Source organism: Pelophylax lessonae (assembly GCF_965119305.1).
Source record: "Pelophylax lessonae genome assembly, chromosome: 5".
Lineage (NCBI taxonomy): Eukaryota > Metazoa > Chordata > Amphibia > Anura > Ranidae > Pelophylax > Pelophylax lessonae.
In genome coordinates this window covers 90,002,939-90,018,804 of record NC_138772.1, presented here as the reverse complement: position 1 = coordinate 90,018,804, position 15,866 = coordinate 90,002,939, and the positions used below count along the sequence as shown (strand labels likewise).

Genomic DNA, 15,866 nt, shown 5'->3' with positions numbered 1-15,866 from the left:
GTTGCGAGGAGTTGTCTGGAGCATTACCCGCACCATGGAAGGGTAAGTGCAGTCCCCCCCCTCCCCTTTTTGGTGGTTTTCTTTGGGGTGGATGAGGGTAACCTCCAGGGATGATCGGACCTGCTTGCAGGTTCCCTCCTTCCATCCTTAAATCCCTCACTGAGCTGGACTGCCCCCCCCCCCACTCCCATTCCTCCCTGTCTGGTCTGGTGGGGGTCCCAGGGCAGAGAATGCAGCAGAGACCCCTGGGGTTCCCCCCCCCCCCGCTATCCCTACTCTGTAAAGGTCTTGGGATAGTGTGTCCTACCCTGGTAGTCTGGAGGGGTCCCAGTGTAGGAGACCCCTAGGTGCATGCCCTGTTTGCAGTGTGGGTATAGTGCAGGGGGGTCCCCATGCAGAGACCAGGACATATGAACAGGGATAGCGTCCATGATAATGCTGGGTTCAAATTCTTGGCACTCCTCTGGTCGCAAGGGTGAGTCTTTGAGGGTCCCTGTTATCTCTTTCTGCTGATAGGTAACCTGAGCCTTGAGGGAATCCTTTAGTAGTGCCAAAAGATCGTTTTTGTGCTGCAAGGTCTTTCTTTCCTTATGGAGCCTCAGGGTCACATCTCCCCCCCATTGACCCCCTCATAGGGGTAGTAGGTCCCTCGGAACCCCAGCTTCCCATGATTGCACTGACCTGCAGTCCTTAGTGTCCCGGGTGGAAGTGGCATGTGGGCAAAGGCCCAGAAGGAAGCATCCCCTCTCAGGCTTTCTCATCTGATTCTGAGCCTGATCCTGCCGTAAACATGGCCTGTCCAGGGGGACTTAATAGCACATCCCCAGATCCATCCGATAGTGAGGATGATTCCTCCATGGTCGCAGCAGCGAATTAAAAAGCGCTGGTAGACGCACTTACCACTGCAGTGCGTGAGACCTTAACCACTTCCCGCCCGTCATATAGCAAAATGACGACCGCAAAGTGGTTGCTCTATCGCGACAGGGCATCATGTGACGTCCAGCAGGACAGGCCACTCTGCGCGACCCCGGGGGCGCGCAGAGCGGCGATCAGTGGTGCCTTGTTGACACACCGCATCTCCGATCCCGGTAAAGAGCCACCAGGGATTGCCCTCCCATTGCCACCAGGGATGCCCATCTATGCCACCAGGGATGCCAATCAGTGCTCAGAGAGCCTGTCAGTGCCCTCATCATCAGTTCTGTCCATTACATCTATCAGTGTCGCCTACCAGTGCCCATCATTGCCATCTATCAGTATTGCCCACCAGTGCCACCCATCAGTGCCACTTATCAGTGCCACCTATGAGTGCCCATTAATGCTGCATATCAGTGCTACCTATCAGTACCACATATCAGTACCGCCTATCAGTACCCATCAGTGTTGCATATTAGTGCCTCATCATCAGTGCCTGTCAGTGCGGCCTCATCAGTACTCATCAGTGCAGGAAAAAACTTTACAAAATGTTATAACCTAAAAAAACTTTTTTTTTTTTTTTCAAACTTTTCGGTCTATTTTTATTTGTTTAGCAAAATAGAAAAAAAACTTGCGGTGATCAAATACCAACAAAAGAAAGCTCTATTTGTGGGGAAAAAATGACAAATTTGGTTAGGTACAGTGTTGCATGACCGCGCAATTGTCATTCAAAATGCAACAGCGCTAAAAACTGAAAATTGGATTGGGCAGGAAGGGGGTGAAAGTGCCCTGTATAGAAGTGGTTAAAAATGTACGATGTGGCTGATGTAGCCATGGACGTGGCTGTGTCATTTGGTATGCATAAATCACCTCGTACTCCAGAGGGGTTTCCTTATGTGCCTTATTTTGACAGATTTTTAATGGGAACAACCAAAATTACCCTTTGTTGTCCCCAAAAGTTTTGCTGTATGTTACCCTTTTGAGGAGTCCCTTTTAAAAAAAGTGAACTAGTTTACCAGTGGTGGACCCTCCTGTTTTCAGGTTACAAAAAGAAACCATGATCCCAGTAGAGGAATCCCCGTCCTTTAAGGACCTGGCTGAAAGTAAAGCAGAGGCTGTGGCACTCAGCATGTTTACTATGGCTGGTTCGGCATTGCGGCCAGTATTTGCCTCAGCCCTGGTGTATCAGACCCTAACTGAATGGGTCAAACTTTAGCGCCAGGGCCTGGGAGGTGAGCAGGTCCCCGCTGCTTATGTTGATTTAGGGGACCAATTGGTCCAGGGCTGCAGTTTATTTGTGATGCAGCTTTGGCTACAGCTCCTAGGCTGTCCAAACTTTCTGTTTTAGCAGTGATGATTAGGCGCGTGCTGTGGCTTTAGAATTGGTCCACAGACCAAGCCTCTAAGACAGTTCTCATTGATCTGCCCTTTCATGGTGATCGCCTGTTTGGGGCTACCCTGGATGACATCATTAAGAGTATCACGGGGGTGAAGAGTACCTTCCTGCCACGATCCAGGAAAGGGAAGGAGCCTTGTCGCAGATGGGGGGGGGCCCCCCTTCTCCGCCCATAGAAAATGTTGTGCTTCTCTGACTGAGAATGAGGGAAATGGATCTTTCAAATCTTCCCCAGGAGGTTCCAAGCAACTTTGGTTGGGTAAGCCTAGAGCTAGTTTCCCAGAGCAGCAGACAAGACTCTTTCAGCGTGAAGGTCTCACCCATTATTGGGATGGGGGGACATCTTTGCTGGTTTCTTACCCCGGGGACTTCTTTGAGCGTCAAGGAGATCCGCAAAATGTTTATTTTGGGGGTACTCGGAAAGGGGGACAAAGCTTGTCCTTTTCATGTTTTTTAGGTCCTTAGTCTTGTGCGGATTTAATTCCTGTGAAGATTTAGGTGATGTCTGAATTTACTTAGGTCTGATTCTATTTCTGACCAGGGTGGTCCTTCCTCTGCACAAACTTTAGGAACCATAGGCCTTGATTCACCAGCTGCTGTCACACATTTTGCATACAGGTTCTGAGTCTGGTGGTATCCACCTTCAAGACAGTGCTGATTGCACAGTCTTACATGCAGCGCCTTTAGTAGGTTTGGGTCCACAGAAGGATACCCAAGTTCGTGACGAGGTCACGGGGGTCCTGTGATAGACGCCGCAGGCCACGATAAGGCCAGTATCATCCTCGGCTAAGGCTTCTTCCGCAGTTCCTGTGAGGAATCAAGAGTGAGGATCTTCCAATCAGTCTGGTGGTCATAAACGTTCCTTGGGGGATTCCTCTCAGAGAAGACCAGTTGTCCCACGGGCTGATCTACCATCCTGCTTTACAGTCGCTGGTTTTAATGACTTCGCTATTGAAAGGCAGGTTCAAAGGTATGGAGGACTGTCTGGGTCAGTGATCCCTACTATGGTGAAGGTGAGGCAGTCCTCTTTCAGCAAGATATACCATCGTACGTGGTGTAATTTGTCTTGGTGTAATTTGATTGGCGCTGATCCTCAATCCTTTTCTGTGGCTCGGATCTTAACCTTTTTTCAACAGGGCGTTGATCAGAAGTTGGCCTTGAGTACCGTCAAGGGCCAGGTGTCTGCCCTGGCAATCTTTCAGCGACCCCTAGCCACGCACTCTTGAGCTTGTACCTTCATTCAGGGGGTTAGACATGTGGCTCCACCTGTACGGTCTCTTTTGCCGCCATGGGATTTAAATTTAGTACTTTCGTTTCTCCAGAAACCTTCATTTGAGAATATTTGGGAGATTCCCTTGCCTAGGTTATCCCAGAAGGTGACATTCTTGGTGGCTATTACATCGGCCCACAGGGTATCCGAATTAGCAGCATTATCCTTTTGCAGTCCTTATTTAGTGGTTCATAGGGATAAAGTGGTTCTTCGTCCCTGTCCTCTCATTCCTGCCCAAAGTTGTCTCTGACTTACATTTGAATGAGGACATTGTGTTGCCTTCCTTGTGTCCCAAGTCGGCTCATCCCAAGTAGTTTGCCTTGCATTCTTTGGATGTGATTCGTGCAATTTTGGTGCATCGGGCCCCTACCAAGTCCTTTCAGAGGTCAGACTCACTTTTTGTGGTTACGGATGAACCAAGAAAAGGGCCTCTTCTTAGTCCACCATCTCCAGATGGATCAGACAGACGGTGACTCAGGCCTATTCCATTTTAAGGTCAGGTTTTACCTTTCCCTGTCACGGCGCACTCTACTTGGGCGCTGAGTGCTTCTTGGGCCTTCCGTCATCAGGCCTAAATATCGCAGATTCGCAAGGCGGCCACTTAGTCGTCCGTGCATACCTTCACGACAATCTGTAAGGTAGATACTTTGGCATCTGCGGATGCTTCTTTTGGCCGCAAATTTTTTTAGGCTGCTTTTTAAGATAGGCTGTTCCCTCTTGAGGGGTGTTTTTTTTCTTTTAAACCATTATTTTTCAGACAGGGCTCCTGTGTCCTGGTTAAGGGCTCTTATGTTTAGCCTTGGGTTATTTTCCCCACCCCTCATTTTCCTTTTGCCTCTGCTTTTGGACGCCCTACTAGTTATGATTTATGGAGTGCTGTGTCTGTCATTAAAAGAGAAAATGTTTTTTTTGTACTTACCGTAAAATCCTTTTCTCTGAGTGCATCGACCGACACAGCATACTGCTTGCTACTAAACCTATTACTTACAGCAGAGAGGGGGGTATATACCAGCTGAGGACGGCCCATGGGCAAAGCCAGGTGTTTTTTGTTATGCCTAGTCCTACTCCTGGAGGCGGCAATAGAACCCACTAGTTATGATTTGTGGAGCGCTGTCCTTTTAACTCAGAGAAATGGATTTTACGGTAAGTACAAAAATCCAAATTTTTTTGAATGGGCAAATGCAGCATACTTTCAAGTGCCTTTGAGACACTTCTGAGGCCATGCACAGGTGCATTTGACTTGTTGACTTCCTCCTAAGCTGCTTTAGCATACCCATTGAATTGCATGGAGAAAAAGGTAGATCTGATGTGAATAGCCCATATACACAGGTCCTTACTACATCGCTGTTTAAGAAAAGCTACAGTGAATATATATGGGTTGCCATTTCTGACCTTTTCTGAAAATATTATTCCATGGCTGCCAAACTATTTTGAATGGGTTTAGTGCCTAATAATGAGCTTCTAACTTCAGCTTGTTCAATTAAGCTTTGAGAAAAAAAAAACACCTGGAAGCTAATAGGTTTCTAAGCCGAGTTGCACCAGATTTTGCACTATCCAATTTTAGCAAGTCAACCCCAAGAGTTGAAACCGCAGGTTGCCAGACAACATTGTTCTCTTTGATTAAGACTGGTGAAGATTTTTCCTCAAGGTAGTGAGATTTCCTTGCCATAGTTCATGTTTCTGCCCTCTTTATAGAGTTGGGTGTATTTTTCAGAATACATTAAAAACCCAGCAGGCAGATTGGAGTGACTTCATAATGGCTCTAGGACAGTGGTATTCTAACTACCACCTTGGGACCGTATGCGGTTCTTTGCTTGCCTTTATCCGGCCCTAGAGGCATTATTATTCCTTCCGCCAACACCAACAATGGGTTAGTATTCCTTCCACTGATGCCAACTATTTCTCCCCCTAATACCAGAGATCAGACATTGTATACCCCCCCCTGGGCACAGTCCGGCGCCCTAAAGACTCAAGGACAGTAAACCGGCCCTTTCTTTAGAAAGTTTGGAGACCTCTGCTCTAAGGAGATCTGCAGACCTGGCAACAATAAAGCAGAGATCTTACCATCTTAAAAGAAACTCTTGGGTGGTTAACCTTCCAGCATTTTCCAAAATGTGAAATATTAGTTTCAAGTGGACTGGCAATCTGAACACTCAACACTGAAATACATGAGAAGATATACAGTGAACACATTCCTGCTGTTTGTTTTTGAGCTCGGTGCTGACGACACCTTCTTACTTTATCAAATATTTTGGTTGCCAATAACCTGAACATCGCAACCCGAAGTTCTGAAGGCCAGAAATTCCCAGTCTTCAGAGTACAGTATATCCAAAACTCTGCGATTTATTTTTATTGTTGATCCTGCAAAAATAAATAATTTACATCTCTACTCCACTCACAGTATCCTTCCAGAAAACATTCGATCTAACTGGAAAAGATAAGACATTCATTTCAGCGAGTAAGATTAAGCCCTGCCCTAGGGCTTTGTTAATCTCAGCTAGTCCAAGGGATCATGGAAGGATTATATATATATATATATATATATACACACAGTGCCTTGCGAAAGTATTCGGCCCCCTTGAACTTTGCGACCTTTTGCCACATTTCAGGCTTCAAACATAAAGATATAAAACTGTAATTTTTTGTGACAACAAGTGGGACACAATCATGAAGTGGAACGGAATTTATTGGATATTTCAAACTTTTTTAACAAATAAAAAACGGAAAAATTGGGCGTGCAAAATTATTCAGCCCCCTTAAGTTAATACTTTGTAGCGCCACCTTTTGCTGCGATTACAGCTGTAAGTCGCTTGGGGTATGTCTCTATCAGTTTTGCACATCGAGAGACTGAAATGTTTGCCCATTCCTCCTTGCAAAACAGCCCGAGCTCAGTGAGGTTGGATGGAGAGCGTTTGTGAACAGCAGTTTTCAGTTCTTTCCAGAGTCTCGATTGGATTGAGGTCTGGAGTTTGACTTGGCCATTCTAACACCTGGATATGTTTATTTGTGAACCATTCCATTGTAGATTTTGCTTTGTTTTGGATCATTGTCTTGTTGGAAGACCAATCTCCGTCCCAGTCTCAGGTCTTTTGCAGACTCCATCAGGTTTTCTTCCAGAATGGTCCTGTATTTGGCTCCATCCATCTTCCCATCAATTTTAACCATCTTCCCTGTCCCTGCTGAAGAAAAGCAGGCCCAAACCATGATGCTGCCACCACCATGTTTGACAGTGGGGATGGTGTGTTCAGGGTGATAAGCTGTGTTGCTTTTACACCAAACATAATGTTTTGCATTGTTGCCAAAAATTTCGATTTTGGTTTCATCTGACCAGAGCCCCTTCTTCCACGTTTGGCGTGTCTCCCAGGTGACTTGTGGCAAACTTTAAAAGACACTTTTTATGGATATCTTTAAGAAATGGCTTTCTTCTTGCCACTCTTCCATAAAGGCCAGATTTGTGCAGTATACGACTGATTGTTGTCCTATGGACAGAGTATCCCACCTCAGCTGTAGATCTCTGCAGTCCATCCAGAGTGATCATGGAACTCTTGGCTGCATCTCTGATCAGTCTTCTCCTTGTATGAGCTGAAAGTTTAGAGGGACGGCCAGGTCTTCGTAGATTTGCAGTGGTCTGATACTCCTTCCATTTCAATATTATCGCTTGCACAGTGCTCCTTGGGATGTTTAAAGCTTGGGAAATCTTTTTGTATCCAAATCTGGCTTTAAACTTCTCCAACGGTATCTCGGACCTGCCTGGTGTGTTCCTTGTTCTTCATGATGCTCTCTGCACTTTAAACAGACCTCTGAGACTATCACAGTGCAGGTGCATTTATACGAAGACTTGATTACACACAGGTGGATTTTATTTATCATCATTAGTCATTTAGGTCAACATTGGATCATTCAGAGATCCTCACTGAACTTCTGGAGAGAGTTTGCTGCACTGAAAGTAAAGGGCTGAATAATTTTGCACGCCCAATTTTTCAGTTTTTTATTTGTTAACAAAGTTTGAAATATCCATTAAATTTCGTTCCACTTAATGATTGTGTCCCACTTGTTGTTGATTCTTCACAAAAAATTACAGTTTTATCTCTTTGTTTGAAGCCTGAAATGTGGCAAAAGGTCGCAAAGTTCAAGGGGGCCGAATATTTTCGCAAGGCACTGTATATACTGTATATAATATAAAAAATGATGTTCTAATGAGTGGAATTAGCACCTATATGGAGCTTTCTAGTTAGTATTAACAACACACTGATTTTTTTTTTTTGTTTAATTGCCTAGAAATGCCATTTTTTTTTTTTTGAAAGCTTGCAAGTACTTTTTACCTGTCGCTCTTTCTTAATAAACTATAAGTGTATTCAGAGTATTTAGCTAATGTCATTGGATTCTGATTAAAGGTCATGCTACTTGTGTCATAATATTTAGGCCCATCACCCATTGAGGTATGGCGAATCATCTTCTGGCACAGCCAGAGTTCTGACTATGTGACTTTCTGATTTCTTTATTCAAAATTGTGCACTCATTATAAAGCAGCCATTAAAAAGCAGATTCATTAACAATAAAGCCATGCAGTTCAATTTCCTGCAGTCAGGGGTCCAAGTAGACAGACAGAGGGGAGCGGTATGTTCTCTACAGCCTCATGCTCAGAGACAGAAACTTGGAGCAGTCACAATGGATATACGAGGGTTATACAAACAAGCCTGGCAGCTGTTCTGAATCACAGAGGGAAATGTATGCCGTCCAGCATGACATTATCTCCCTAATCCTTCATGAAAATATTATGAAAACAAAAAGTGCAATAAGAAGGGATTAATATAAGGAATGTTAATAATATGCAGGGTCGCCGGGTGGCAAAGCTCTTCCCAAATCGGTCCTAGGGAGTAGATTTGAGCCTGTAAAAACCTGATGAATATTTTAATAATTGGACGGAAGAGGGATGAATGTGCTGGTGGGATGCAGCTTAATGACAGTGCTTACTAATACATGAGGGAAAGGTGACTTTCAGGACATTTGGAAATGTTTGTTCTGCAAACGCTTCTGGAATGACACTTTAAATAAGTGTGTTATGTCTGTGGCTAAATTCAATTTTTGGTGCCCTTTTAAACCCTAAGTTAAGCATTTTCACATTTCCTACCCTGGATTTATTTGCTTTATATTATTTATCCTTTGTTAAGTAACAGATGTGCTACAGTTTAAAGTGTATTTCAACTATTTGTCAGATTTGAGAAATACCCATTACATGTTCACACAGCATACCTAAAAACAATTCTACAAAAAAATACTTCTTAACTTTCTAGTTGCTTGAAACAGTGTTAAACTTATGACTCTATAGGCATTTTGGAATTGTTCAGAATAGTGTGCAATTATGGGACGGATGTAGAGACAGCTTTTTTACATTGTTTTTTTTTTTTAAGTGCATAAAAAAACATGTACTACCCAAGACTTGAGATCTCTAAAGTAGAAGTAAACCTTTAGTTAAAAAACATTTGAGCAGGCAAATTTATTGGAGAAGAGACATGCTTTTTATCTTCCTTTGCAATAAAACAAACTTACCGGCCTATTTGAAATCTTCTGTTGCATGGGTACTGAGCTGTACATGCCAAGCTCAGCATACATTCTTAGCAAGGTGCAAGTGCGTCAGAACAAATGACTCCTGTGCGCAGCCAATCATGAGGGTGAAAACCCAGCAACCGAAAGATGCCAAACCGAAAATGTCAGTGGCATGTGAGGGTTCTGCTTGAACCCTTTGTAAGACAGAGTCTTGCACATCTAGTTTACAACTGTCAATGATGCTCTGCCAGCACAGTACAGACAGAGTTAATAATGCTCTGCAAACAACTGTCCAGCCCCCTCCTTAACATAAGATATAATATGGAAAAGTAGGTAGAATTTTTTAGTTAAAATGTAAGCAACAAGTTTTGAATATTTAAGTTATCCTGTGTGAATGGGAACATGTAACAAATATAAATGAGGTGTTATCCCAATTTAGCTGTAAAAGTGGAAATATACTTCAAAGTAGTGATTGACCGATATTGGTTTTTCGTTGCCGATACCGATATTTTGGTTAATGCATATCGGTATCGGCTGATATGGGCCGATATTTTCGTACATTTAAAAAGAAATGTATTTTTTTATTTTTCTTCTTTAACCGGTACTCTTTTGGAGTGATCTGGGTATCTAAAAGACCCCAAACTCCTTCTCTGCACTTAAAAGCATTCAAAATGCCAAGCTTAGCTGTTTTAAATGCTGTCATGTTTTGAATCTGGTGCTAGTACCTGGAATTGATGTCATGATGACATGATCACTTCCGGATTTTTGTATGGAGACCCGATCAGACCCGAATGCGGCTTTTATCGGGTCTTCGGCGGCTGTGCTGGCTGGTTGCCCGGGTCTCCCGTCCAGAGCCGCGGAAGGCGGTGGGAGGGGGGGGGACGTCCCCTCCCGTGCCTTGTAATGACAGCCAAGTGGCTTCTCAGCCGCCATCGGCTGTCATTACAAGACAGCCGACCGTTGGCTATGGACGCCGATACCAGGGTGATGCTTCTAGCTGCTGGCATCAATCCGGTACAAGCACTTTCCCGAAATATCGACAATATCAGGCACCTTGGTGGTTGATTCCGATATATAGGGGGAAATTGTATATCGGCCCTCAATATATATCGGCTTTGCCGATAATCGGTTGATCCCTACTTTAAAGTAAAGCTGTCAAACTGAATGTAAACCTACAGGCTGTGTTCATGCTACAATGCCTGAGTGCTTTACTGCTCCAGCAGCTCTCCATTGCCAGCTGCAGTAGGGGCAACGTGGTGTGCGATTCAATGCACCGCATGGCTCCCTTTTTTTCTTTGTTTTGTACAAACTTTATTTGATGTGCACAAAACTTATACTTCATTCATGCCAATGTACCGTGTTGCATTGCCGTACATTGCCATGCAATTCGGCATTATTTGCTACAATAGAAAGCAACATGTCAATATTTTATGACAGCACATCCTAGACTGTGTTGCAGTGTGAATGGGACAATTGGTAACAATTATTTCCTGTGTGTTCTTGGGGTGACAGCTGTTTTACAATGCAGTGAAACTCTTATCACCTGCAGTATGTGTGAATTCACCTTTTTAAAGTGTAAAAGTTTTTTTAAGTTTTGGACAGAGTGGAGAGGAATTAAAACCCCTGTCAGTTTTTATGGCTGTCAGTGCCCTCATTAAACAGATTCACCCTCTCTATTTGCCCTGTTTACGGTTATCAACAAAAGTGGAAGTTTAAGAAAATGCCAAATTTTGGGTTTACAATAAAACTCTAAAAGAGGGGAAATCTTCCAATGGGGAGTTCTGGTGACATCCCTGTACTCCCTCACTTATGAGGGATTTCCTCTGACTTCCTGTTTTGGCTTTGGGGCAGGAAGTGAAGGGAAATCTCAATGGGACACAGATGGCAAAAAAAAATAAAAATAATAGACAGGGATTATAACCCTCCCTTACTCTATCCAAATGAAAGAAAAAAAATGTAGGCTTTAGTTACATTTTAAAAGATCTGCCTTAACCATGTACCAGAAGAGTCTATTACTTTTGCCAGCCTCAAGGGCTTTTTCTGTGCACCCCTTAAAACCTGTATTTACTTCAATTCTAGCTCAAGTTCCCAAACTTCTAGAATTCAATGTATTCTCTTTAGGCTAAGCCTTCTATCCCCCCTTTGCCCCTTTGTAGTGTTAGCACTTGTATGGTTAAAATGGGCACTTTTGTTGGCCAAGAGGGTGGTTGGTAAGGCTTAACCTTGGAATAAAGGTAGAGCTGTACTTTGTAGGACCATAAAACCATGGTCAATGATGTACACAGAAGAGGCTTTTTTGGCTAATAAAGCTGGTGCTGTCTTTAATCGAAGCCAGCAGCAATGTTAAGGGCATCTTTTGGAGCATGTTAACCACTTAAGGACCAGGCCATGTTTTGCGATACAGCACTGCGTTATTTTAACTGACAATTGCGTGGTTGTGCGACGCTGTACCTAAATAAAATTGATGTCCCTTTTTTCCCCACAAATAGAGTTTGTTTTGGAGGTATTTGATCACCTCTGTTTTTTTTTTTTTGCGCTATAAACAAAAAAAGCGACAATTCTGTTAAAAAAAAAAAAAAAAAAACAGTGTATTTTACTTTCTGCTATAAAACATTCCCAATAAAAAAAATTCTGCCACATATTTTTGGTAAAAAAAATCCCAATAAGTGTATGTTGATTGGTTGGCGCAAAATGTATTGCTTCTACAAACTAGGGGATAGATTTATGTCATTCTTATTTTTTTTACTAGTAATGGCGGCAATCAGTGATTTTTAGCGGGACTGCAACATTGCGGCGGACAGATCCGACACCTAACTGACACTTTTGAGGGGACCAATGACTTTACTACAGTAATTAGTGCTAAAAATATGCAGTTACTGTACTGACACTGGTAGGGAAGAGGTTAACACCCGGGGCGATCAAAGGGTTAAATGTGCTCCTAGGGAGTTCTTTCTAACTGTGTGGGGGATTGACTCACTGGATGAACACAGAGACCTGTGTTCCTAAATAGGAGGAACACAGGATCCCTGTTTTCATCTCTTGAGAGAACAGCGATCTGCCTTGATTACATGCGTTCTGTCACTATGGGGAGTGATCGCGGGTGGCCGGCGGATATCGCGTCTGCCCGACCCGCTGATTGGCTCCCTCTCTGGCTAATCGGTGCATGTACACGCCCCCACTATCTTACATGAAATGACATAGAGTTACACCGTTTCACGTAATAGGGCCGACCTGCCGTAGTAAAACTACAGCGGCAGGTAGGCAAGTGGTTAAACAGTACACCCATATGTAGGGTGTAACAAGCTCCAGCATTCCCTCTATCCCCCTTCCCCAAGCATTATTAATTCACAGCAGACTGTGAATAAAAGAACTCCAAGTCCTGTATGCCACCGCAGCAAATGGTTTGTCGTTCTCAATGAACTGTGTGGGCGCTGAAGAGCTTTTATGTGCATGTATTATTTTTTTCCCAAAAGGTGAACTTATCCCTGATTGTGTCTAATGTGTCTTTGTAGGAGAACAAATGCCTTATGAAATACACACACTTGCACTGACAAACACTATTTCTTGATTAATGATTATAAATCCTATTTTAAATTTCTTGCAGCACTTTGAGTCCAGATGCGGATCCATCCCTGTCCTTCCAGAGAGAGGGGTTTGGTCGCCAGAGCATGTCAGAGAAGCGCACTAAGCAGTTTGGAGATGCCAGTCAGTTAGACTTTGTTAAAACCAGAAAATCCAAAAGCATGGATTTAGGTAACAAATGTGTGTATTTCTTAAATATTGTGGTTAATTTTTATTTTTTAGTGGAAAATCTCTTCTATCAGTCACACTGCCTATTCGATATGAATTTTTTTTTTTTTGGTGTCATTATCAAATAAATGTACCTAGAGAAAGTCACTTTCTGTTCTTCTTTTGTAGTAATCATGGCTTATTTTTAATCCTTAAAAAACCCATTTCCACTGAAAAAAGATGAATATCTAATGACAGCTGTTGGAGTTGTCTGTGAGATAATTCCTTAAAATACTAATTAAAATTCCTGAAATGTAGTATTTCCATCATCACTGTGTAGTTTATCTGTTCACAATCCTGCCTTACAGAATGGCTTTATGAGGTGCTACCTTCCTGCAGCCTGCTGGCTATGACTGTTCTTCTGTATCTACAGTATATAAAATAAGATATGGATTTATTCCCCATGACAAGTTCATAGATAAAAGAGCTCAGCACCTTCCTTTCTCACTCAGATAAATTAATTCTTTAAATATCATTTTATTTCTGATCTGCCAGCCCCAGCCAGACGGAGGTAGTTCGGCAGTCGTACAAGCATTAGCCAAACATATGACGTCTGCTGTGTCTTCTGATAAGCAGATACTGGGACTTATTCAAAGGTCATCATTTCCCACTGCACAACAGATGAACTGAGTCGTAGCCGCAGCATCTGAATTGCAGGCTCCATAATACCACATTTGTAGCCCCAAGAATGCCCTGTTTTTTCTTCATTCTTTGAAGTTAAAATCTGGCCTTAACTAATATTGTCTAAACAAGAGGCAAGTGTATTCCTAATCTTATGTTCTTGGTATCCTTTGTGTATTTCTTCCAGATTTTCACAGTAATCCCGTTTAAAACAACTTCTGCACTTTGCCTCTGTACAGGAGTTTACTAAATAAAGATCAGGTCATTGCTGCTCCCTTTTTGTACAGGACTGGTCTTGTATATTTCCCCCTCTAGTTCTTGCATGCAGCCTGCAATAGGTGGACTTGCTGCTGGGTCCTGCCAACAGCTTTGATCCATGTGCATGCTGCGTGCAGCACAGTGAGGATGTCACTGCTACATTTACAAGGTAATTTCTGGGTTTTCAAAGGCGTTTGATGCTCAGAGTGGATTTATATCCTTTGGGGCTATTAGGAGATAAAGTTAAATAAGATATTGTCGCCCCGAGTTCAACTTTTTGATGTCTATAATTTTTTTTTCTTTTCTGATTATTTTTATTGAAAATGATTACATGTTTCCAATACTGTCAAACTCATGACTATATTTTGACATTGATTTACATTTGTTGGGCATACATCAGAAGCCAGGTGGAATGTTTCTCCATTCATCTTAATCTTCCAATGTTTCCCTAAGCTAAAATTATTGCATGCGATGACCATTTGGATATAGCCCACATTACAAGGTATGTGAGGCACTCTGCAGACAATTCTTGCTTACTGCGGAAAAACCATACTGATGATAGGTTACATTTTGTTTTCTATTCTGTCTCTGCTTCTCTCTGACTAACCTAAACTACTGATGCTTGGTAATGCCCTATATAAGGCCCATATTTAATGCAGCTCTTTATTATATTACATAGCCCTTCGACCTCAAAGCTGGATAATATTGACAGTCTGGAGTCTACTAAAGACTGGCGTAGAGGCTTAACCACTTGCCGACCGCCGCACGACTATCTACGTCGGCGGTCAGCCCCTCACAGGCAAAGTGACGTAGGGCTACGTCACTAGCTTGTGAGGGTCTAGGGAGCGAGCGCGCGCCCCCGGAGGCGCGCTCCCGCTCCCGAGTGGTCACGGACCCCCCCGCGCGTGTGACCGGCGGACCCGATGTCCGCCGGCCACTCTGCGATCGGCGGGGGAGAGGGAGAATGTCAGGCAGCTTGTGTAAACAAGCTGCCTGTCATTCTCCTCGCTGTATGAGAGCTGATCATCTGGATCTACTATGTAGATCCGTTGATCAGTCTGCATACAGCTGAAGCCCCAGCCAATCACAGTTAGAATCACGCCCCTAGGGACACACACAGCCCCTCCCTCTCAAATAAAGTTAACCCCTTCACTACCAGTGTATTTTTACAGTAACAGTGCATATATATAGCACTGATTACTGTAGAAATGTCACTGGTAACCCCAAAAGTGTCAAAAATGTCAGTCAAGGGTCCGATCTGTCCGCCGCAATGTCGCAGTACTGCAAAAAAAATCGCAGATCGCCGCCATTACGCGTTAAAAAAAAAAAAACAACAAAAATGACAAAAATCTTTCCCTTAGTTAGTAAACACAATAACTTTTGCGCAAACCAATCAAAATACGCTTTTTGCGATTTTTTTTTACCAAACATAGGTAGCATAAAACAAATTGGCCGAAAATTTTAAAAAATTTTGATTTTTACATTTTTTTTGGGGGGAATTTCATATAAAAAAAAGGGAAAAATATTGCTATTTGTGCAAAATGGACGCTCTTTTTTTGTTTATAGCGCGTGATCAAAAAATCGCACAGGTGATCAAATACCGCCAAAAGAAAGCTCTGTTTGTGGGAAAAAAAGGACGCCAAATTCGTTTAGGTACAGCGTCGCACGACCGCGCAATTCTCCGTTAAAGTCACGCAGTGCCGAATCGCAAAATACCCCCTGGTCGGAATGGGGGTAAAATCTTCCGGGGCTTAAGTGGTTAAGGTGGCCATACATGGATCGTAATTTCAATGCTTGTATGGGCAGGCTGGGCATTATGGATTGACTTGTGTACAACCAGCCTGCTGTGTTTTTCCCAATCAGTGCAACTGGCTATAACCAGCAACACTGATCACTGTATTCTGATGGCGGGGAAGGCTTCTCACTGTCTGAATACAAAGGCTCAGAGGAAAGCATTCTTGCATCCACATCAAGTGTGTTGGTGAAGAATTTTGCTCATTTTTTTCTGTTTTAACCCGCTGGTTGAAACGGGAAAAAAAAATATTGTATATGTAGCTTTGCAGTCCAACTCGC

The 15,866-nt window shown here is 43.2% G+C and overlaps 1 protein-coding gene across 9 annotated transcripts in view; it reads left to right on the top strand.

Annotated features, from left to right (window-relative positions):
* The window catches only part of PARD3 (par-3 family cell polarity regulator), a 901,610-nt gene that overhangs the window by 540,270 nt on the left and 345,474 nt on the right, over positions 1–15,866 (top strand). For 6 of the 9 annotated variants that reach the window (XM_082258264.1, XM_082258261.1, XM_082258263.1 and 3 more), the window contains one exon: positions 12,730–12,887. In XM_082258264.1, coding sequence (XP_082114390.1) covers positions 12,730–12,887 — 158 coding nt within the window. The remainder of the gene's footprint in view (positions 1–12,729; positions 12,888–15,866) is intronic. The other 3 variants (XM_082258262.1, XM_082258259.1, XM_082258257.1) reach the window with 1 other exon arrangement.